Source organism: Hypanus sabinus, chromosome 1, assembly GCF_030144855.1.
Source record: "Hypanus sabinus isolate sHypSab1 chromosome 1, sHypSab1.hap1, whole genome shotgun sequence".
NCBI classification, from domain to species: Eukaryota; Metazoa; Chordata; class Chondrichthyes; order Myliobatiformes; family Dasyatidae; genus Hypanus; species Hypanus sabinus.
The window spans coordinates 156,428,945-156,454,400 of NC_082706.1; the positions used below are offsets into that span (position 1 = coordinate 156,428,945).

Here is a 25,456-nt window from a genome sequence, read left to right on the forward strand (position 1 = left end):
TGAGAAAGTTTCATCACTTTATGTTTTTATTACAGTTTTCAATGTCTTTAATCTATCTTTTGTTTACCTGGCTTGTAAATTTACCAAATTCGGACTGCTAGTATGAGGATTGAGTTAGAGTCACATTCCTCAGCCATGACATCATGAAATAAAAACCTAAATATGAATTAAAATTCTTTGATGTTTTAATCAAAGAAACTAATAAATCATAATTCCTGCCGAAAAAGTGGAGAGAAACAAAGAAATTTTGAAGTTCCTTTCTGAATAGAGGTTATTGTCTGCTGGATAATTAGAGTTCTAGAGTAATACAACACAGAAAAGACTCTTCAGCTCAACTGGACCATGCCAGTTATAACATCCTCCTTGCCGGTCCTAGTTGCCTGCATTCCGCCCATAACCAACCAAGTCTCCCTCCCCCCACCCCTCAATGTTCCTATCCAAATACCTCTTAAATCTAGCAATTGTACCCAGCTAAGCCACCTCCTTCACATTTCAGGTACTCATCACTCTGTGTAAAGTTACCTCTCAGGTCTCTTATAAATCTTCCCCTCTTATCTTGTATTTGTGCCCTCCAACACTGGGGAAAAGACTATGATAGTCCATCTTATCCTTCATGATTTAATAAACTTCTGAAGGTCACCCCTATACCTTTGCACTCTAGGGAATAAAGATCCAGTGTAGCCAACCTCTCTCTATAATGCAGGCCCTCGTGTCCAGGCAGCATCTTCCTAAATTTACTTTCCACACTCTCCACTTGACAATTATATACAATACTGCAAGTGCAGTCTCTTCAATAAGTTTTATAACTGCAACATAATACCCCACTTCTAAACTTCAAGCTCTGACCAATGAAGACCAGCATGCTAAATGCCTTCTTTACAACACTGTCTACTTGTGAGGCCAATGTTAGCAAATTGTGCACTGAAGCTGCCAGGTCCCTCTGTTCCTTCAGTGGCTTGCCATTAATCTTACCCTGGTCTGACTGTCCAAAATGCATGATCTCATTCTTATCTAATTGAGAACTCACAAATCTTGGTTATCACACATGGGGAGAAGGATGCCCTTACACATCATATGTACTCTAATAGTCTTGAAAATAAACTGTTTTCATGGGTAAAGAGATATTACCAGATGCTGTCTAATGAAGCAATGTTTTCTGGGTGGATTCTTCCCACAAGTATGATGTTAGATAATTAGCAAAGAGGATACTTGCAGTGTTCCTAACAAAAGTTTCACTTTACAAATCTGTCCAAAATGCTTAGGATCTGTTCAAATCCTATGCAGAATACAGCAAAAGCTATTCTGAATTTTCAGGAACATATAAAGAAAATCTTACTTAATCCGGTGGTCAATCACTGGAATTTGTTGTCTACAAAGTATCAGTAAAATACTGAAATAAACACTGGATAGAGGGAGGCATCAGACGAGTGAGTCTTGTGTGCACAGAGACACAGTTAAAATTATTATTGATAGTAAACTAATGTAGTCATTAATGGAAGTAACAATTATTAGAGATAAATGCCAGTCTTACCAACAATAAATCCCACACCACCAGGTTCAAGAACAACAACTATTCAGTTCTTGAATATACCCGTACAGTCTTAATCACTGCCACAGTATGCCAAAACTATGACCACTTTGCACTACAATGCACCTAGTTTTATTTTGTTCTAATTCAGTTCTTTCTTGCAAAAACACATGTATAGCTTATCTTTCTCTTGTGAATACTGCTTATTTGATTTTACGTGAATGTGATGCTGCTGCAGGTAAGTTTATAATTGCACCGGTACGCACATGTACTTGTGCATTTGACAATAAACTTGAATTTAAGATGAACTTCTATGTTCAATGGCTAACCACTCACTGTACATAGCGACATGTTCTATTTCTCTTACACCTCAGCAATTCGAGTTTAGAACACAAATATACAGTTCTGTGTTATTAGAAGAAAGATCCTCCTGGAGAGATCTGGGGTCACTAGAATTGAAATCATCCTAGCTGCCCAGATGCTGAAGAGGTGGTAACCTTCTGAACTTTTAAACAATACTTGAACAGGAAATTCTAGCCTGAAAGCACAATCATTATCATCACCAAACATTTGGAAATTGAAATTCAGCAGCCAATTCTTTCTGTCTTTTTTAGGTACCAAAGAAATTCTTGTAGATGTGGATGACAATGGAGTCATTTCCCTGATCTTTGAGTGCACTGATATGGCTGCAGGTTCAAAATTCATTTGGTCCAAGAACTATGAAGAACTTATTGACTCATCAAGAGTTAGTCTGGAGAGCAAAGGTGGAAAGTAAGGAAGCTCTTTCTGTCAATACAAGGATTTTTGCTCTCTCATTAGATTTTTTTCCATAACCAAAGAGGCAAAGTTATAATTACTTTGCTAGAAATAACCTTATAAACATATGAAATATATATATTTTATATGGGCTCTACTGTACATCAATAACAAAAAAGTTAATAAGTTGAAAACATAATTGAGATATTTACTAATTCATCAGTACTTTGAACTGAGGAAAACTCAGCTTGATTGATAGAATGATTATCTGACGCCTGATACAGAAGGAGAATTGCTAATTTGATACTAACAATTGAATGTTTCAACACCTTTGATATATTACATTGTACTACATAAGAATTTAATTATAAGGGAATGTGGAGGACACTTGGCAGGGCAGTAATTCGCTAGAACATCCAAGTTAATTTAGTGCAATGCATCTGGTATAACTAAATTTTAGAAGTGGCTAAAGAATTCTAAGGTGATTTCTTTTCACATGAACTTGATGATCTCTGTATTATTTAGGACAAAAACATTGTTGGTTTCAGGGCATCAGAAAATGTATTGCCCACACCTTTCAGCTTGTACCATGTGTAGATCCTGCCTAATAAAACAGGAGGAGGAGGGCTGATGGTCTGAGAGTGCTGTGGCACAACACAAAACAACAATATATACTTCATCATCTCCTTTGCCTTTGCTTTATCCTGGATCTCAGGATTCACTGTTAAAGAATAAGCTCTGCGGGAAATGTTATCCTAAGTTGTTGATCAGACCAAACACTTTTGACACAATTCTCTGTAAATTGTGTTCAGGAAATTTGGGATAATAATGTTCAAGGAAAGCATGGAAAGATAATGCAAAACACTGACCTCCAGACATGCATGCTGTGACTTGATTATATTTTCCATCATTTCTGATGTAATAACTGATCTCAGTTGTGTAGCAAAAAAGGTACTAGACAGGGATGTTTCTTTTCAAGAATTAAGAAGCCATCAGAGTGAAAGTCAATCTGATATTCTTTTTATATAGGTAAGTAAGTTGCTAAGTAAAATCTTTAAGGGCAGATAACCTTTTTAGCATTATTTACCACGTTAGCAGAACAGGAGAGAGAAAATAAATGAAGGCAACTAATCTGAGATAACGTACAGCATACCCTGCTCAACATGCTAAGATGAATATCCTTTTCTACGTCTTCTTCAAATAGAACAAGACTCGTTTTCAATGACCCAGGAAAAGAAGATTTGGGTGTTTATTCTTGTGTGGTCACTGAAACAGATGGAGTTTCTTCCAGTTATAACATAAATGAAGCAGGTATTTTATATGTTGTTTCAAAAATTATTTTTGTAGTGAAAGCTACCAAAAGATTTAAAATAGTGATTTAAATTAAATCTGAATTTCTCCACTTGATTGATGGTGAGGGCTATCCACTGTAATGGGTGTTAAATGCATATATTATTGCTGAGGTAGGTAGATTTTTGAACTTGAGGGAAATTGAGATTTATGGGAATCTGAAGCCTGTGCTCAAATGAGCCATGGTATTGAACAGCAGCGTGGGTTTGACGAGCTTACTCCACAAAGAGTTGATCATGAAACACACATCTTCACCTTTTGCCTTATTTGCAGAATGTTTCTTCCCAGATTTGAATTGTAAAGTAAAATGCATAATTTTGAGTCTGTCGTTTGCAGAGTCTCCTCTGCTGTCACAGTGGTTCCATGACACTAGCTAGCTATCGTTGCTGAGATGGTCCCTATCGCACGTGGACCTCCCAGCAAAAGGACAAGTTGGGGTGTGCTGGAACAAACAGCCTGGCATAGGGTCAAGAGGCAATGATTTCAGGCTAACAGTAGATCTGCTGTAATATGGTAAAGGTAGAAGATATTACAACCTTCATCTGCCCAGTTTTGGTTATACAGGTTGAGTAGCCCTTATCTGAAATTCCAAAATCCAGAAGCTCCAAAATTCAAGTTTTTTTTTTAGCACTGACAAGATGTCACAAATGGAAACTGCCACAAGGTGCTGGGAACATTCCTATGCAATGCAAACCTCTTTGTGCAGTTCTGAGAAGTGATGAACAAAAGGTTGATGAAAAATAGAAAAACACTGCGTAAAACAAAAAAATAAAGATCTCGATTGGGTATTGAAAAAGTGGATTTGGCAGCATCAGAGTGAACACGTGCCCCTTAACAGTATGTCAACCGTGAAACAAGCAACAATCTATCAGGACAAACTGAAAATAGAAGGTAATTGTTTTATATACAAAATTATTAAAATATAATATAAAACTACCCCACTCTCATCATAGTTCCTGTGGAATGGGCAACTGTTTGAAATCACTGGCAGATATCACAGTGCAAAGCCCTTAATAGACATGGTTCGGGGTGGTCATTCAACTCCAACACTCTGTGTAGAACCCAGCTATATCATGTCAGGCTGTGCTCTGACTGTCGTCTGTACACTCTGTGAGCTTCACACAAACTATACCTAAGCTGTATATCAAGATTCAAGATTCAAAAACTTTATTGTCATTCTAACCGTACATCAGCTCTGCAGGGCAGAATGAGATAGCGTTTCCCCGGAGCAGTGTGTGATGTAAATGAGTCCCATCTTCAAGGTGTCTGATTATATAAATGCAAATATTCCGAAATCCAAAAAAAATCCCAAATCTGAAATACATCTGGCCCCAAGCGTAAGGTATACTCAACCCATGTAACCTTTGTTGAATCTTTTGAAACAAGTTAAGATTCAGATTTATATTTTTCATATTAACAAACTGAAAAGAAGCTTTCAGGAAAATTCATAGAACTGCATCATAAGTAGTAAAGTTGTTTAAATCTTTACTTTTATCTTTGCAGAGCTCGCGCGTCTTCTTGAAATTAGTCATGAGCATAAATTCCCAGGTTGGTATTCCGAGCATTATCAGCTGCAGTCATGATTGTTCCTAATGTAATTTGTTAGAATGACATACAATCACATTACTTGTGTTGGCAGTTGTACCTCTGAAGTCAGAGTTAGCAGTTGAGCTCCTGGACAAAGGACAAGTACGCTTCTGGTTGGAGGCTGAACGGTTCTCTCCAAATGGACAATGTAAATTTGTATTTAATGACAAGGAGGTTAAAAATGATGAGGTAAGTTACTTCACTAATTTTTGGAACTCAGAAATTATTTCCTTCATATTTGTAGAATGAATTAAATTATTAAATCATTCCCTTTCACTGGTGATGATGGCTAAACATGGTGACATAGTAAATGGATTTTAAAAGAATTATTAGTAATTCTATCAGGGGAAAAAAACAAAAAACAATTCAGAGACACATAAATTAGAGAAGTTCCCACAGTGATCCTAATTGGTGTCTAGAGGCATCTCTTAATGTAACCATCTTTCATTTCAATATCACATTAGAAGTCTTAACTTCAGGAATATTTTTAGTCCCTGCCAGTCCTTCTCTTGGTTATATTAAAATGTCATTCACTAGAGGAGAAATCAAGTAAACACCATTGGATTATTTATCTATAGTTAGCTTGGTAAAAAACATTAAATCCAGAAAATGGTTTGATCTTACCTCATCTATCACTTAGAGGTGCAGCCCATTACCCCAATTGTTGATTAGGTCCATCTCTTACCACTAGTAACCAAACATTTCAGCTCCCCCATTACCTGGGGATCACCCAAACTTATTTTATTTTGTCTCAGTGTTGAAGACCTGATGGAAAGAGATGTTGATTTTTTTTTATACATGGTCTTTATCTGACCATGAGTAGGGCTTTTTCTCAGTAACAAAATGACCTTGTTGACATTATATTACTGATGATAAGCAATTGAGGAGGTCACATTTTAATAGTAGGCAAAGGTTCAACTATCATTAGCTTTAAAGGTATGGTAGAGCAGCAGTTAGTGCTGCTGCCTGACTGCTCCAGATGCCTGGTTCAAACTTCATCCTGATGTCTGTGCTGAGTGATTGCACAGATTTCTTCAAGATGCTTCAGTTTCCTCCCACATCCAAAAGGCTTGCAAGTTAATTGACTGCCATAATTTACCACTCAGTATAGGTTAATGGCAAAAAAAAACAAATGGGAGGGGATGGTTGATGGATGTGTGTGTGTGTGAGAAAGAAAGAGAGAATTCTAGGAATACGGAGAAATTGGGCAATGGGAAATGTGATTAATGGGATTTCAACTTGGAGACAATGAGCAGAATGGCTGTCAACTGTGTTGTATCAATATAAAATAAGATTAGTCAGACTAAATCCAGCTAAGCTAGATAAATAGGCAAGTGCATGTTGGCCAGATTTCTTTTGAATGATAGCCGTAAGCTATGGAGTGACAGACACTACTGGTATTCACACCATAATAATCTCTATCCAAAAATACATCTATTTATTTTGGGAAAATTACATTGCAGTGTAGATACTTAAATTATTTTTTTGAAGAAAGCAAGGCATTAACTGATTTTAAAGTGAATTGACACTGTTCTGTTCTGAAGAAGTTCCATGTTTTCAATTGTGATTTATTATATAAGAAATTCAGATTTGAATTTTGAAGAATCCTTGAACATTTTGGCTGGGGCTAAAGTTTCACAGCCTCAGTATTCTGCTTTGAAGCCAGGCCAACTTCCTGAGGTCATTTCATTTTGAACATGTAAGGTGGAGAATGCCTTGGAAAATGCTTGGCATTTGCTTGTGTATTTTTGTATGAATCCTTGAAGCTGCCTATTTTAAACAGAAGCAATTGATCATTTTGTGATTAATTTACAAGCCTTTCTTCCTCAGTAGCAATTGGCATGTGTTTTCTGTTGCCAAAGTGCAAGTAATGGAAAAGAAATATTAGATAGAACATAGAACGGTACAGAAAACAATTCAAATTTGTCCAACCTTTTCTTGTAGCTAATGTATTCAAATCCAGGCAACATCCTGATGAACCTCATTTCATCCTCTAAAATGCTTCCATGTCCTTCTGATGGAGCAGGATTTCACACAGTCCTCAAACTGTGACCTAACCAAAGTTTTATACAGCTTCAAAATGAATTCCCACTTTTATGTTCATTGCTGTATTCAATGGAGACAAAAACATGCCTTCTTTACCACACTATCTAGCTGTGTTTCCATTTTAGGGAGCTGTTGAAATGCATCCCAAGGTCCCTCTGTACATTAGTGCTTCTAAGGGTCCTGCTTAATTTCTGTGTAATGACTGTGACTGTAATTTCCTCTTGCATTTGACCTCCCACTTGTACCACCTCACGCTTGTCTGGATTAAGTGCCTTCTGTTACTTCTCTGCCCTATTTCCAATTAATTATATCCTGCTGTATCTTTTGATATGATGTAGTTCAGTCAACTGATTATCATTAAAATACTCATTTTATGACTCATGTCAATGGCAAAGACCTACTTCTCACCTACAGTGCAAATATCTGGAAGTGGTGGAGGGAGGATGGTGAGGATCTAGTATTCTGCATTGTGGAGAGTTTATTGCTTCATTTATGGTGAGGAATGCTAGTTAGAAGACTCAGAAAATTAAGCTAAAATAAACACTACCACAAGTTGGTGATGTATAGAGTAATGCCAGTAGTCTCCATGCAGTAATTTTTCAACGTCAGTGAATGCACTGACAGTGGCACCGAATGTGGTGTAGATTAGAAAATGTAAAGGCAAACAGTCAACCTGTAGATAGTTACAGAGCAGTACTGAATGAAATCAATGAAAGAGTCCTTCCAGCCATTGCCAAAGATTCACCTGTCAGCTCTTGCAGTTCCTATCTCCAGTGATCTCCACAAACTACACGCTGTCCTTTGCAACATTATGTGGCAATAATTGGGAAGACCTTTCACTGAAGAAGTAAGAGGACTGCGCAAGCCTGTCATGTTGTAAGCAATAAACTGGGTGCAAGCTCAGGACCACAAACTGCAGGGTGAAATGCAGCTATGCGCTCCAGTGTACTGGTCTTCTCCTCAGTAAATTCACCATGGAAATCTAGGTGTCCTCAAACTGTCTAGTTCCTAGACTAGGAAATCTGCCCGTTGAATCTCTTTCAGGTTAAACATTTCATGACCAGTGGTCAAACAGAATGGGTAGAAATGGCTACCCACTCAAGCATAAGAAATTGGTTTTATTAACTTAATTTTAAGTTTAATTGCCTAAAGTGGGCAGTTTTTATTGGTGTTTTGCCTGTCAGCAGAAGAATCTGTCCATGGTGTTAGAGTGTGTGTGTGTGTGTGTGTGTGTGTGTGTGTGTGTGTTGATTTAACTGCCTCTTCCCACCCATCCACTGTTCCCAGATTGTTTATCCATGATGCAAGTTCAAAGAAATAACTTTCTCCAGCTACATAATAGAGTTATGATGGGCAGGTATGATGTTGGTAATACTGATTCATGGCTGAAAGAATATCATAGTTGGGAAATTAACATCCAAGGATACACATTGTATTGAAAAGATAAGCAGGTTGAAGGCAGAGGGGCTGGGGTGGCTCTGATGGTAAAAAAAACTTAAATCAAATCCTTAGGAAGAACTGTCATAGGAGCAGAAGAAGCAGAATCATTGTGGGTAGCATTAAGAAATTTCAAGGGTAAAAAGGCTCTGATGGGAGTTATATAAAGGCTTCTGAACAGTAGCCATGATGTAGACTACAAATTACAATGGAAGATAGAAAACTCATGCAAAAAGGGTAATGTTGTGATAATTATGGGGATTTCAATATGCAGGTAGATTGGGAAAAACTTATTGGTGCTGAATCCCAAGAGAGAGAATTTGTAGAGTGCCTGCAAAATTGCATTACCAACTGGAGAATGGTAATGACCCAGATTTTATTACAGAGCTAAGGTAAAGGAATCTTAGAAACCAGCAATCATAATATGATGGAATTCACTCTGCAGTTTGAGAAGGAGAAGCTAACTTTCAATATATCTTTATTACAGTGGAGTAAAGGGAATTACAGAGGCATAAGCTGGTCCAGGTTGATGGGAAAAGGACACTAGCAGGGATGATGGTAGAACAGCAATGGCTGGAGTTTCTGGGAGAAATCCAAAAGGCACAGGAAAGATTTAGGCCAAAGATGAAGAAGTATTCTAAAGGGAGGACGGCAACTGTTGCTGACAAGGGAAGTCAAAGACAGCATAGGAGAGGGCATTCAATACAGCAAAAAAAAAATACAGTGGGAAGATAGAGGATTGGGAAGCTTTTCAAAAACCAACAGAAGACAACTAAAGAGCCACAAAGAGAGAAAAGATTAAATATGAAGGTAAACTAGCCAATAATATAAAAGAAGATACAAAAAGCTTTTACAGATGTATAAAGAGTAAAATAGAGACAAGAGAGGATTTTGGACTACTGGACAATGATGCTGGAGAAGTAGTAATGGGGGAATAAAGAAATGGTGGATGAACTTAAGTATTTTGCATCAATCTTCACTGTGGAAGGTACTTGCTGAATGTCAGAAATGTAAGCGTGTCAGCGGGCAGAAGTGAGTAGTTGCTATTATTAAGGAGAAGGTGCTTGGGAAGCTGAAATAGCTGAAGGTAGTTAAGTCACCTGGACCAGATGGCCTACACACCAGACTTCTGACAGAAGTAGCTAGCTGAAGAGATTGTGGAGGTATTAGTAATGATTTTTCAGAATCACTAGGACTGGAACATTGCAAATCTCACTCTGCTCTTCAGGAAGCAAGGGAGGCAGAAGGAAGGAAATTATAGACCAGTTAGCCTGACTCAATAGATGGAAAGTTGTTGGAATCTATTATTAAGGATTTCAGGATACTTGGATGCATACAACAAAATAGGCCAAAGTCAGCATCGTTTCCTTGTAGGAAAATCTTGCCTGACACATCTGTTGGAATTCTTTGAGGATATAATAGTCAGGATAGACAAAGCTGAGTCAGCAGGTGTTATTTATTTGGATCTGCAGAAGGCCTTTGACATGCTGCCGCACATGAAGCTGCTTATCAAGAACCCATGGTATTACAGGAAAGATACTAAAGTGAATAGAAGATTGGCTGAATGGCAGGAAGTAAACAGTGGGAATAAAGGGGGTCTTTTCTGGTTGGCTGCCAGTGACTAGTAGTGTCCCACAGGGGGTCGGCGTTGTAACTGTTTCTTTTCACATTATATGTCAATGATTTGGATGAAGGAATTGATGGTTTTGTGGCCAAGTTTGCAGATGATACGAGAATAGGTGGAGGGGCAGGTAGTGTTGAGGAAGGAGGGAGTCTGCAGAAGGACTTCAGTGGATTGGGAGAATGTCAAAGCAATGACAGATGGAATATGTGTAGATTAGTGCATGGCCATGCACTTTGGTAAAAGGAATAAAGGCGTGGACTATTTTCTCAATGGGGAGAAAAGTCAGACCATCTGTGGAGAATTCTGACCAGTTTTGGGCTCCTTACCGAGGAAAAGATGTGCTGGCCGAGGAGAGAATCAAGAGGAGGTTTTATGAGAATGATCCCAGGAATGAAAATGTTAACATGAGGAGCGTTTGATGTCTCTGGGCTTGTACATGCTGCAGATTAGAAGAATGAGGGGAGGGATCTCATTGAAACGTATTGAATATGGAAAGCCCTTGATATTGAATATGGAAAGCTTTCTACAGAAGGGAAATCTAGGACAAGAGGGCACAGCCTCAGAATAGAGGGCCGTCCATTTAGAACAAAGATGAGGAAAAATTTCTTTAGCCAAATGGTGGTGAATCTGGAATTCATTGCACTGACAGCTGTTCACGCCAAGTCATTGCATATATTTAAGGTGGAGGTTGATAGATTCTTCATTAATCAGGGCATCAAATGTTATGGGGAGAAGGCAGGATGATAGGGTTGACAAGTATAATAAATCTACAGTTTATCGGCATTTTCTTTCTTGTGGGTGGATGATTTGTTAGTTCTGTGCGTGTGAGGGGGGGGGGGTGGTTTGATGCTGCTGTGGCTGTTCTTTTCTCCTAGTCAGGGGTTAGGAGATTGTATTGTCACTTTTTTTCTGTGGGTAAGAGGTTCAGGGATTGTTATTTTTGTTGCTTTTTCTGTGGGGAGGACGTGGAGATCTGTTGCTACTGCTGCAGATTTTTTTCTGTTGGGGTGAGATGCAGGATTCTGGGGACTGTGAGTTTTTTTGAGTTTATTTCATGGCTATCTGAAGAAGTCAAGTATCAATAGTTTTCTATAGGTCCAATAGCTACATTTAATGTCAGAGAAATGTATACAATATACATCCTGAAATTTGTTTTCTTCACAAACATCCACAAAATCAGAGGAGTACTCCAAAGAATGAATGACAGCTAAACATTAGAAACCCAAAGGCGGTCCCAAGCACAAACAACAGCAAGGCAACAACCCCCCCCCCCCACCAGCAAAAAGTATCGGTGCGCCCCCACCGAGCACTCAAGTGCGATGTCTGAAAACCCAGACTTGCAGTATTCCACAGACTATTAGACTGTTCGCTCACCTGGTAATTCGACATATCACAGAGAAAAAAGCTGTCCCCATTTCACAGCGAGACGGGAAACATAACAAACAAATTGCTGATTTATGATGTTTAAAGTATGTTGTGTTGCTTTTTCCCCGAGCTCTGTGTCCAGAGAGTTGGCCCCCAGGGTTAGGTCTCTGGACACACAGCCCCAAATCCAGCACTCTGAAGGCGCACTAGTCTTTGGCATATCGAAAAGCAGCTGGTCACGAGGCCCTGAGAGTGGGTCCCTTTTCCACAAAGAACCAACGTCAGAATTTAACTCCAGGTCAGGGTCTTTAAAAGAACCTTGAAAAAGAAAAAATTAGATATCAAAGATAGAAATAGAGCTGCTTCCGAAGGTGCAAGCAAGGGAGTCGCCATTTAGCACCATCATTTCGTTCCGCCCCCAAGTATTGTAATATACATGCACACTTTAACAATAAAATTAACCTTTGCACCTTTGAAATCAGCCATAATGGGATGGAAAAGCAGATTCGATGGGCCAGATGGCTTAATTATGCTCCTATTTCTTTCGGTCTTATGGTCTTATAATGGAAATCACTGCTGTTCATAAACTTTGTTCTACATCCACTCCAAACCTTGAATACTTCTGAACTTGAACCAGACTGTCCGCAAGTTGAGGTCATGTTTAACTCTTAAACGAGTTCCAGGTAATATTTCTGGTCTCTTTTCATTTGAGAAAAGAAAGCTGAACATTTAACCAATACAAGTTCTTAAAATGATGAAATGTTTTGATAGTGTAAATGTAGAGATAATGTTTTCACTTGTGGGGAAGAGTTCAACACACAGCCATTAATATAAGCTAATCACCAAGAAATCCAATAAGAAATCTAGAAGATCTTCTCCACATAAAAAGTGATGAGAATGTGGAACTGGTGGAGGCCACTAATATAAGTATATTTGAGGAAACACTGGAGAAGGAAACAGAAATGAAGAAAGATGGGAAGATGCAACATAAATACCAGCATGAACCGATGGTCTGGATGACTCATTTCTGTACTGTATGCCCAATGTAGATCTATTTTTTTTCCTGTTCTCCTCAAAACCCAATTTTTCAACCAAGTTTTTGGCTGCTTTCTCTAATGTCTATTTATTTGGCTCAGTTTCATATTATGTGTGATATCTCTCCTATAATGCATTTTGTCTTATTAAAGTCAACATAAAATTATGTAATTGATAGTTTATTATTGTCACATGGACTGAAGTGCAGGGAAATACTTTGTTTAGAATTCCATCCATACAGATAATTTCCCAACATCAGTACCTTGAGGTAGTTAGTACAAGGGAAAAGCAATAACAGAATGTGTATTAACATGTTGCAGTTACAGAGAAAGTGCAGTACACGCAGATAATAAGGTGCAAGGCCATGATGAGGTAGATTGTGATGTCAACAATCCATCTTATTATACAAGAGGTCCATTCAAATGTTCTTTAATAACGGAGTAAATGCTGATCTTGAGTATGATGGTACCGACTTTCAGACTTTTGTACCTTCTGCACTATGGGGGGAGCATAGGTAGAAGAGAAAATGAGCGGGATGGGAGGGGTCTTTGGTTACGTTGGCTGCTTTTATGAGACACTGAGAATCTGTGGTGGAGAGTCTGGTTTGATGACGTGCTGAGCTACATCCAAAATTCTGTGCAGTTTCTTGAGCTCTTGGGAGATAAGTTTCTGTATTGAGCCATGATGCATCTGGATATGGTGCATCAATAAAAGTAATTGCAAGGTATTCCACAAAATTAAGGGAGCTGTAAATGTAATTACTTTTGTTTCAAACTTCTTTTGTCCTTCCCAGAAATATAAAATAAAGGTTGATCATAAAACTGGTTTGGTGGAAATGATAATGGAGAAATTGGAGGATATAGATGAAGGCACTTACACTGTACAACTACAAGATGGCAAAGCAAATAACCAATCAAGTCTCGTGCTGATTGGAGATGGTGAGTTCTTATACGGTGTTCATTTTTATGTAGCTTAATACCAATCATATTTAGTGGAAATGGAACACCAAGGATGCACTGAGCAATACATAGCTTCTAATTTTAAATGCAGGACCTATTAATAGAACAACTTGTAGGTCATCTCCTGATGTATTTCTCTAGAAGTGTACTTGGAGTTCACTGCTGTTTGTGACATTGAAAAAATGCAAATGATTCCAACATTTAATCCTACCCGTTTTGTCCTTACCTGCAGAGTATTTGTTGGTTCTCAGTTATCATTACATGACTCAGTTTGTCTTGTTTCTTTACCTTGAACACCAAAGGGCTTCTGGTTAATGAGGGGAATGAGAATGAGGACAATTTGTCAGGTGGAAAATGAAACAGAGCAGTGTAGCAACTGATTTGATCCATGATACCATTTCTTCAACAATTACACCTCTCTCATCCAATATTATCAGCCTGGTCTTTGTAAGCAATGAAAATCAAAAATAAAAAAATTGCAAATGTTGGAAATGCTGGTAAAATTCAGCCTCTCAAAAACTGCAGATGTTAGAAATCTGAAATGAAAACCAGGCACAGTGGAAATGCTTAGCAGATTTGTGGAGAGAGAAACAGTGTTTCAGGTTGATGATCTTTTACCATAACAGTACTGATCCCTCTAGCCAGGAATTCACTAAAGTATAAGTGCCTATGGGATATGTACATGAACACCTAAGTTCTCAAAGGCTCACTGCTGTTTTTCCTCTGCACTTCACCACAGGACTGGGTGGAGTGCAGCCACAAGAACATGATGTGGCACTAGTTCCTCACCAATCTTGCACCATGCTGATGCTGATACAGGGATATCTTTTGCTGTTAATTTTGGTGAACTATGGCCATAAAGGATATTATATAGTTTAGATTTTAACAAGTGTTAGAGTATTTAAATGTTTATTAAGTAGTTTCGAGTTTTTTAAAGAATTTATGTATTTCTAGTATCTTTCCGTCTGTTAGAGGTATTCAGTGTTTGACAGCTTTAAACGACTTGTGGAATTCAGAGAGCATGACCAAGTTTATGCTTCTATATTTCAATCATGTACTGTAGTCACATTTATCATCATCTTCAGTAATGACACCCACCAAGATCTCATGCCTCCATGACGTGGACTTCCTCTCTCCCAACATCGGTTCTATCAGATATTAGTTAAGGAGATCTTGGTGTACAACAGTAGCAATGTCATTAAAATGGTTAAATAGCCAAGCAAGCTGAAGAATCATTACAGAAAACAAGTTAGATAGGTAAATGCAAATTTTAGCTAATGAATTAATTCTTTAACAAAGCATGAAACATAAGTAATGTTGTAAAACAGAGTTTTTCTTTATATGTAAAATCTATGATCCCTACTTCTGTGGGGCACATACTTTCATCACTCAGCTCCTATAAATTTGTTCTTGTGTTGCACAGCTTCACCAGGCATTTGCTCAGACGGAACTTCTGGTCCAAGGAGACCCTATCCTCATCTGTCAGGCAATGTACATTACAGGGTCTTCGGCACATAACTGCTATAATGTAGCAGGGCAAAGAAAATCTCAATGATTACACACCACTGGCTCCATCAACTCTCAAAGATCAAAAATGTGTTTTTCAAACCTTAAATGCCTCTGAATTAAACATTCAAAAACATTTAGAAAATTGTAAAAAATAAGTAAAACTAAGTTTTAAAATATTAAACATAAAAAATTATTTTCTAAACAGATTATAAAATATTTACATAAATGTAGGAAATTTTGCAGAAGCTGAAAATCCAGAGCAACACACAAAATGCTGAAGGGACTCAGCATGTCAGGCAGCATCTATGGAAATGACCATTTTGCACCAATACCCTTCAGCGGGACTGGAGTAGAAAGTGGAAGAAGGCAGAAAATGTGGTAGGGTGAGGGGAAGGAGGACAAGCTGGAATGTGATGGGTGAGGCCAGGTGGGTAGGTGATGCACCATCAATAATTCACTCTGAGACATAAAGGCGAGATATCGGCTTTTATTGACTGGAAGAAGGAACAAGCAGTGAGTGACCACCATACTACATCCTGGAGACTGAGAGGCCGGGCTCAGGCCTCGATCGCATTTATACCGGGGTCTGTGGGAGGAGTCACAGGAGCAGTCAGCAGGGGGCGTGTCCAGACAGGTGTATGTAGTTCACCACAGTAGGAAAGGTAAAGCGCTGGAGGAGGAGGAATATGATAGGAGAAGAGAGTGAACAATGGGAGAAAGGGAAGAAGGAGGGGCTGCAGGGTGTAGGAGAAGAGGTAATAGGCCAGATTGGGGAATAGAAGAAAAGAAAAGGGAAAAGAAAAGAGAGAAGAAAAGGTACCAGAAGGAGAAATCAATATTCATGCCATCATATTGGAAGGCACCTAGACAAAATATGAGAAGTTGCTCTTGCACCCTGAGAGTAAGATCGTGGCAGAAGAGGAGGCCTTGGACTGACATATTGGAATGGGAATGGGGAAAGGAATTAAGATCACAAACACAAGAATATCTGCAGTTGCTGGATATCCAAGCACCACACACAAAATGCTGAGGTAACTCAGTAGGCCAGAACATCTACGAAAAAGAGTAAAGAGTTGACTTTTTGGGCTGAGACCCTTCCTCAGGTCAGTCCTGAAGAAAGGTCTTGGCGTGAAACATCGAGTGCTTTCTATAGATGCTGCCTGGCATGCTGAGTTTCTCCAGCATTTTGAGTGTGTCGATAGGAATTAAAACGGTTGGCCTCCAGGAAATTCCACTTTTGGTGAATGGAGTGAAGGTGCTTGATAATGCAGACCACAACTTACATCGAGTCTCATCAATACAGATGAAGTTGCACTGGGAGCACTGGCTACAATAGATGACCCCAACAGATTTGCAGGTAGAATGTTGCCTCACCTAGAAGGACTGTTTGGGACCCCGAATAGAGGTGAGGGAGGAAGTAAATGAGCATGTGTAACATTTCTGAAACTTGCAGGGATATGTGCCAGAAGGGAGATTAGTTGGGAGGGGCAAATAAAGAAGGGCATCTTGAAAGGAGTGATCACTGTGAAAAGCGGAGAGTGGGATGCGCAGGTAAAGATGTGGTAGGGTTCCACTGAAGGTAGTGTCAGGACATTCACCAACAACTTCAGGAACAATTATTACCCCTCAACCACCAGGCTCTTGAAACAGAATGGGTAGCTTCATTCAGCTTTACTTGCCCCCATTACTGAAATGTTCCCACAACCTATTGACTCACTTTCAAGGTCTCTTCATCTTTATATTTATTGTTTATTATTTATTAATATTAATTTCTGTTTTGTATTTGCAGTTGTCTTGTGTACATTGGTTGTTTGTCCATTCTATTGGGTGTGGGATTTCACTGATTCTAATTTCCATCTCAGATTTACTGAGTATGCCTGCAAGAAAATGAATCCCAGGGTGGCATACATGTGTATTGATAATAATTGTACTTTGAACTTTGAAATTGCAGAGAATGATGTGTTGTACGTGGAAGCTCATGGGGTGGTAGGTGAGGACAAGAAGAATGAGGTTTCCCTTCCTCCATCACTGACGCTGCCCTCACCTGCACCTTCTCTATTTTGGCACTCACCCCATCTTCCCGCTGCTGGATAGGGTTCCTTTTGTGCGGGTAGTGGGGTGAGGTTCGGGGGAAGATGTTAGTTAGTACAACACTGGAGGACACCCTATCAGGAGTGTGAAAGAACTTTCATCTTGACATACATGTCCACTTGTGCTTCTCTAAATTCCAGGTACCTGTGTGTGATAGATTTCAACTGTACCATTCTAAATAAAGAAACCATTTCTTCAGCCCGTCATCCTGAGCGAATTACAGATATCTTAAAATTATATTTTTCAGGCTAAAGGATCTTCTATTAAAAAAATTATTAACAAAATGTCTCACATAATGAAATGTAGCATTATCAAGGTATTGTACAGAGAGTATCAGTTTTCATCAATCCATTTATTTCCCATAATTGCAAAGGAGAATCCTGCAGAAAGTGCAGCCCATAAAAGCACACTGAATCACAAGCGTATATTTTGAGTACGGAGAAGAAATTAAGAACCTGGTGGCAAGGTATGAAGACAATAACCTATCCCTCAACGTCAGCAAGACGAAGGAATTGGTTGTTGAATTCAGAAGGAGTAGAGGACCACACGACCCCATCTACATCAATGGTGTGCAGGTGGAACAGGTCAAAAGCTTTAAGTTCTTCGGGGTCAATATCGCAAATGACTTGACTTGGTCTAACCAAGCAGAGTCCACTGCCAAGAGGACCCACCAGCGCCTTTACTTCCCGAGAAAGCTGAAGAAATTTGGTCTGTCCCCTAAAACCCTCACTAATTTTTATAGGAGCACCGTAGAAAGCATTCTTCTAGGGTGCATCACAACCTGGTATGGAAGTTGTCCTGTCCAAGACCGGAAGAAGCTGCAGAAAATCGTGAACATAGCCCAGCACATCGCACAAACCAATCTTCTGTCCTTGGACTCACTTTACACCGCATGCTGTTGGAGCAGTGCTGCCAGGATAATCAAGGACACGACCCACTCAGCCAACACATTTTTTGTCTCACTTCCCACCAGAAGGTTCAGGAGCTTGAAGACTTGTGCGGCCAGATTTGGGAACAGCTTCTTTCCAACTGTGATAAGACTGCTGAACGGATCCTGACCCGGATCTGGGCCGTACCTTCCAAATATCCGCAACTGTCTCTCGGTTTTATTTTTGCACTATCTTACTTCCCTTTTTCTATTTTTTATTTATGATTTATAATTTAAATTTTTATTATATTTACTATCAATTTGTACTCCAGGGAGCCTGAAGCGCAGAATCAAATATCGCTGTGATGATTGTATGCTTTAATATCAATTGTTAGGCGACAATAGTGAACTAAAATTAAAAATTTTAAAAATTTCTGCGATAATCTGAAGATGTACAGAATCCTGAGGGTGATAGCAGTTTCATATTGTAACAAATGCAAATGCTGATAAGTTTCATGACACTGCTGTCACAAATTCTGTGTCAGAGTTTTAACTAATCTTGTGTTCTATTTGTCTTTTTTTAAAGTGTTTAAGAACCTGCAGAAGGAGGCAGAGTTTCAGAGAGGAGAGTGGCTCAGAAAACAAGGTAATGTCACAATTTGATTAATTTCCTGTTGCCCAGAAAATGGAATTCAATTTCTTTTAATGCATTGAACATGCATTCTACATAGCATTAAAGGGCATACGGGTCTCCAGAAATGTTTCGCAAAACTGGGCAAAAATGTATGAAAAGTAGCACTATGGGACATACGATATGGGACATACGACATATGATATGGGACATACGACATACGATATGGGACATACGACATATGATATGGGACATACGACATATGGGACATACGATGCTGAATCATATGCTAGAGGTACCTTGAAGTTCCCAACTAGATTTCTGTGCTGAAACCACTTGATAATGACTTATAGAATATTGTGCCCTGGCAGCAAAAGGATTGTAGCATGAAAGGTTGTCATGGAAGTAGCAGAAAACATTGGGAAAAGGGGAGGATGGTGGAGGATCACCAACATCTGGGAAATTTACATTAACATCAGGCTTCATCTGTCTCAAAGCTCTAGCAACTAGGATTTGATTCCGGCTTTCTGTTCTGCCTGTGCGGAGCAAGCATGTTCTCCCTGTAGCCATGTGGGTTTTCCTGGTTCCCTTCCATATCTCAAGGACATGGTGGTAAGTTAATTGGTTACTGCAAGGTCCCCATAGGTGGCTGAGTGGTGGGAAACTAAGAGTGAAGTTGATGGGCATATGAGCCTCTATAAATTACATGGAAATAAGCTGATGGGACTACCCTCCACACTGACATTGAATCTTCTCTGATATAAGGAAAAATGAAATATGAAAATATATCAAGTAGAGTTTATTGTCACGTGCACATATACAGTGAGGTATGGATACAATGAAGAGTTTACTTGCAGTAGCTTCACAGGTACGTAGGTACAGACAACACAAAGAGTATGAATTGTACATAAATTATACAAGACAGTGCAGAGTCAAAAAAAAGGCTGTGCAAACCAAGGCACTGATAGAAAAAAAAGAAGTAATCAAGAGACAAATCCATTGTAGTGCAAGAAGTGATCCACAGTGTAACATCGTTCTGGTAGAGTTGTGTAGATTTGTTCAGGAATCTGAATTTGGTTAGCTGAACATAGGCATTCCTAAACCTGGAGATGTGGGACTCATGAATATCAGCTTTCATATTGTGACTGACTCTCAAGATACCACATGTTAGTGGGCTGATCAACAGGCTCTGAATTAGTTTCAATGAATTATCTGACATAAAGCGGGATAAGCAAGGCTGGATGTACTGTGCTTGAGATATCAATGTGACATTCCAGTCTCTATTTCTTAATCATGCACTCTAAGTGTTTTTGTGAGTAAACAGTTCAGCTGGTAGGTTTCTCTGGGAAGCTGCACTTTCTGCCAGCCATGAACCAAACACATATACACTGCACAACCTATGACATTGTAACCAATGCTGGATAAATGTCAGCCGCATTTGCACAAATTAGTCCCTAGGTGTCCAGTCCTGTATATTGTGGTCGTCCCGAACATTCTCCAAGTAACTGAACATAGCAGCAAAGTCCGTTCCTTTTATCTGTGGTAACCATCTGCTGGGTAAGATTATCATCCTCCAGTTGAGCAGTTGCTTGCCACAGGTACCCAAGTGAGCCGATATTGATGCAAGACAGGAGCTATCATCTCCTGGGATTCACATTACATCACTGGATTGCTGCTTCTCCATGATCCATTCACCAAACCATCAGCCCATGGTAAAATAGGGTTCATTATCCCTTCCCTTCCTTCTTGGAACATTATGGCTGTTTATTAAACCATTAATAAAACATTATTGTTTCTTATGCAAAAACTTGTTTACTGCCTGAAAACAGAGAAATTAAGAAAATTACTGAACAGATTTCTTAAAACTTTGAGAGACGATAAAATGTGATCGATGTTAACTAATTAACATATGATAATGATAGGAACTGACTTGATTTTAATGTGCAAAATAGTGTGTAGTGATAATTTTTCTCTGCTAACAGGTCCTCATTTTGTTGAGTATCTTAAATGGGAAGTTACAAGCGACTGCAATGTACTTTTGAAATGCAAGGTAAAACAACCAGTATTTTTCTGCATGACCTTGATTTTACAATTCCACAAGTAGTTAATGATTTAAATATTTAGTAGGCAGCACCTCATACTGAACAGAAAGGTAACAGCACTGCTTTCTTGAAAAAGAATTGTAAAAACATGCTAAACAGAGCAAGAATATTGTAGTTGGAGAACTTTCCTAATTTGCACTCTGAGAAAATTAACTATTGATCAGGTGGGGATCATCCATGACCTATTTCTATTTCAGATATAATGGTAATGGGTCCATCAAAATATGAATTAATATATTTAAACAGAATAATATCAATGCAAAATATTAGCAATGCTAAAAGTTAGCAATGCTTGTATATTGTACATGTAATATTCAAAAATGTAAAATAAAAACTCAATGCAGAACAACAAATTAACAGTTTCTTAGTACTTCTCTAACACATGTGATTTGTATGAGATTCATTAAATACAACAATTTATTTTGAAATTCAATGCTGGTTACATCTCAATATCTTCTCCCAAAATAGTGGAAATCAGGTGCTGACTCACATTGACAGAGTGTTTAAACAAAACATGACAGAGAGACAAATTTCTTTACCATATACCTACTACCACACAGTCAAATCAGTTCAAATTAGTATTACACATACAGAGTTATTGATTACCTAAAGGAGAAATTCGGTGGGTGCTGGAAATTCAAGCATCACACACACAAAATGCTGGAGGAACTCAGCAGGCCAGGCAGCATCTATGGATAAAAGCACAGTCAATATTTTGGGCCAAAACCCTTCAACAGGACTGGAGAAAAAATGCTGAGGAGCGGATTTGAAAGGTGGGGAAGAGAGAAACACCAGGCGATAGGTGAAACTCGGAGGGGGAGGGATGAAGTAAAGAGCTAGAAAGTTGATAGGTGAAAGAGACAGAAGGCCATTGGAAAAAAAAAGGTGGGGTGAGGAGCACCAGAGGGAAGCGATGAGCATGCAAGAAGATAACATGAGAGAGGGAAAAGTGGATGGGAAATGGTGAAGGGGGGGAAGCATTACTGTAAGATTGAGAAATTGATGTTCATACCATCAGGTTGGAGGCTTCCCAAATGGACCATAAGGTGTAGTTTCTCTAATCTAACTGTGGCCTTATCACAACAGTGGAGGAGGCCATGGATGGACATATTGGAGTGGGGATGGGAAGTGGAATTAAAATGGGTGGCCACTGGGAGATGCCACTTTTTCTGGTGGACGGAGTGTAGAATCTCGGTGAAGCAGTCTCCCAACCTATGTCAGAAGGCCACACTGGGAGCACCAAACACAATATATGACCCCAACAGACTCACAGGTGAAGTGTTGTCTCACCTGGAAGGTCTGGTTGGGGCCCTGAATGGTAGTGAGGGAGGAGGTATAGGGGGCAGGTGTAGCACTTGTTCCACTTGCAAGGATACGTGCCAGGAGGGAGATCAGTGGGGTAGGATGAATAGACAAAGGAGTTGCATAGGGAATGATACCTGCAGAAAGTTGGGGGGGGGGGGGGGGCGGGAGGGAAAGATGTGCTTGGTGGTGGGATCCCATTGGAGGTAGCGGAAGTTTTGGCGAATTATGTGCTGGGCAGGGAGGCTGCTGGTGTGGTAGGTGATGACAAGAGGAACCCCTATCCCTGATGGGGTGGCGGGAGGATGGGGTAAGAACAAACGTGTGAAATGGAAGAGATACAGTTGAGGGCACCGTTAATGGTGGAGGAAAGGAAGCCCCTTTCTTTGAAAAAGGAGAATATCTCTTGTTCTAGAATGAAAAGCCTCATCTTGAGAGCAGATGCAGTGGAGACAGAGGAATTGAGAGAAGGGGTTGGCATTTTTACAAGTAGTAGGGTGGGTCGAGGTATAGTCCAGGTAGCTTTGAGAGTCCATTGGTTTATAATTTAATCTACTACTCAGCTTTTTCCCTCCAGTCCTGCTAAAGGGTTTTGGCCCGCAACGTCAACTGTGTCTTTTTGCCATAGATCCTGCTGGCCTGCTGAGTTCTTCCAGCATTTTGTGTGTGATATTGAGTAGCTGCTACAGTTCTTAAAATGAATACAAAAATTACATAAAGCACACCTGTAGGAGTTATTTCTATTTCCTTTTTATTAAAATATGGCATTTTCACCTTTAAAGACTTTTAAAAAGTTTCCCTAAATAAATGTTTGGTTAACCAATATGCACACTATTTATGTTAACTCTGTATTCTTTTAAAAAAGGGTGCCACAATAGCATTGTTCCAGTTACAAGTTTGCATCCATACATTACCAAAATGTAAAAATCTAATTCTTTGGGAGTCAGTAATTTTCTCCCTTTTCTGATTCTGAAATTAAATTGCAGTGAAATCAATGGAACTAGCTTTCATAAACAATGTACAAAGCTGCTTCGTGTGATTGAAGCAAGTGCAGACAGGCTTTTATTCCAATGCCATAAAGTATGTGATGATATTGTTCTACTGCACTATTTCTGGAGTTTTCCAAAAATTTTATGTCCAGTTGACAGTTCACTTAAATGGCTATGTCAGTGTGGTAAGATTTGCCCAGACAAATAATAGAGTGATCGCCACAATGTATCAGAGTAAAATGTTTTGTCCCGATGGTGCACTAATGTTCCAAATCTTGAACATTCAATACCATGTGAAACTACAAACATCTCTCGCAATTAGATCAGACGATTTAAGTTTCCTGTTTTTGGTACGTTGTGCAGAACAATTGGCACAATTCTGAAACATGGTTAAATTAGAAATGTAAAACAACCCTTGTACATTGAAGCTATGTCTTTTTCTTTCTTTTTCAATCTTTGTATTAATATCAACATCTTAAGATAACAAAAATTGATACATAATTATTGGGATTACAAAATTAAAATGAGCATAAAAAGATACATAAACAATAAGTACAATAAAGTTAAGTCTCCCAAAATCATACATGATACCAATATAATATGAACAAACCAAAAAAACAAACTAGGTATATCAATATGAAAAAAGAAAAAAAAATTACCCCAGAAAACAAGAACTAATCTAACAAACTAACCACTAACTTTAAAAAAAGAAAATAAACATGGGCTGTTTATAATATATAAGAAAAGACAAAGACTCATTAGTGTCATCAACTCCGATCCTCTCTACATATATATAATCAGAAACAGAAAAAAATAGGATTGGAAAAGGGTCAAATTACATCATATGAAAATATTGAATAAATGGCCTCCAAGTCTTTTCAAATGTAATAGAAGGGTCATATATGACACTTCTAATTTTTTCCAAATTTAAACATAACATAGTTTGAGAAATCCAATGAAATGTGGTAGGGGGATTAATCTCTTTCCAATTCAACAAAATAGATCGCTAACTCATATGTTTTGGTCATGTCCGTCTTTGAAAAAATATTGGGAAGACATTTTCGATATAATTTCTATGGTATTGAGTTTTGATTTACAACCTCATCCTATTTCTGCAATTTTTGGTTTTCCAATGATGGGGTCAATTCATTTATTTCCTTCTGCTTGTCAGATGATTGTGTTTCTTACATTAATGGCTGGAAGCTATGTCTTTTTAAGTCCCTCTAAACTATGTCATTTTTCCTCAACAATGGAAGAAAGCAGAATTTGTACACTCAGCCTCCTACAGCTAAAAGAAAGTATTGTGGCGACCCATTTCCTGGCACATCCGAACCGGCTCACAATTAGATAGCCTACGGGGTTTGCGAGCACAGAGCTTTGGAGCCTCTGCGTCACGGGGGTCAGGTTGAGGGAGGCTTAAAAGTGAGGCTGAGGATTTCGAATAAAGTTTTTTCCTTCGACTGCAGTTACTGACTCCATGTCATAATTTTAGCGCTGCACGTAGCACACCGCTACAGTATCTCCATTGTTTTGCAACCAGGCAACTTGATTTAGTGACTGCTTTTGTTATGAGAGGTTTGTTGTTGCATTTATATGAAGCTTCCTTATTAGCTTTATTAAGCTCCATTAATTAGACAAGAGGAATTAAAAATGCTCTCAACTTTTAATGAAGAGAAGGCTGTATTATGATAGAAACCTGGCTTAGCTTTGCTGTTCACCATTGATTAGTATCCTGCTGAAATCACGTGCCATGGCCGAATTTTCTGTGATCAACATTCAAACTGGAAGAGTATCTGTTAGAGATGTCCAATGTCAGTGGGAAGATTCTGTCATGTACATTAACAGAAGCACCTGCATGAGGGAAGTATCATAGACAATTAGTCCACACTGACTAAAAAGACCAGTTCGTGCCACCCTTCTTTCCCAATTAGCTTCTCCAACCCATGTAAGAGGTACTTAGACACCTGAACAGGAAGGAATGAAAGTAGATAGACTTGTTTGAATTGGCATCATGGTTCTTACAGACATCATGGGCTGTACAACTGTTCTATGGGCCTCATCATTCTAGACATCCCCACCAAAAGAGGAATTAAAGTAAACTTAAATATTCCTGAAATTTGGATATTAGTAACAATAAAAACGAAGTTAATTATATTTAATCAAGGGCTCGTCTTGATTCCAAGAATGACTTGGACTAAACTTGTGGATAATGAATCTTACTTTATGGTTCTCCGACAATGAGTAAAACCTTTTGAGGGTTTGAATTCAATAATGTTC

At 38.8% G+C, this 25,456-nt stretch overlaps 1 protein-coding gene across 2 annotated transcripts in view; it reads left to right on the plus strand.

Moving 5' to 3' along the window:
- The window catches only part of myom1a (myomesin 1a (skelemin)), a 180,343-nt gene that overhangs the window by 115,100 nt on the left and 39,787 nt on the right, over positions 1 to 25,456 (plus strand). For both annotated transcript variants that reach the window (XM_059979587.1, XM_059979582.1), the window contains exons 24-30: positions 2,143 to 2,299; positions 3,489 to 3,595; positions 5,138 to 5,182; positions 5,274 to 5,410; positions 13,522 to 13,666; positions 18,742 to 18,801; positions 20,769 to 20,836. In XM_059979587.1, the coding sequence (XP_059835570.1) occupies positions 2,143 to 2,299; positions 3,489 to 3,595; positions 5,138 to 5,182; positions 5,274 to 5,410; positions 13,522 to 13,666; positions 18,742 to 18,801; positions 20,769 to 20,836 (719 nt within the window). The remainder of the gene's footprint in view (positions 1 to 2,142; positions 2,300 to 3,488; positions 3,596 to 5,137; positions 5,183 to 5,273; positions 5,411 to 13,521; positions 13,667 to 18,741; positions 18,802 to 20,768; positions 20,837 to 25,456) is intronic.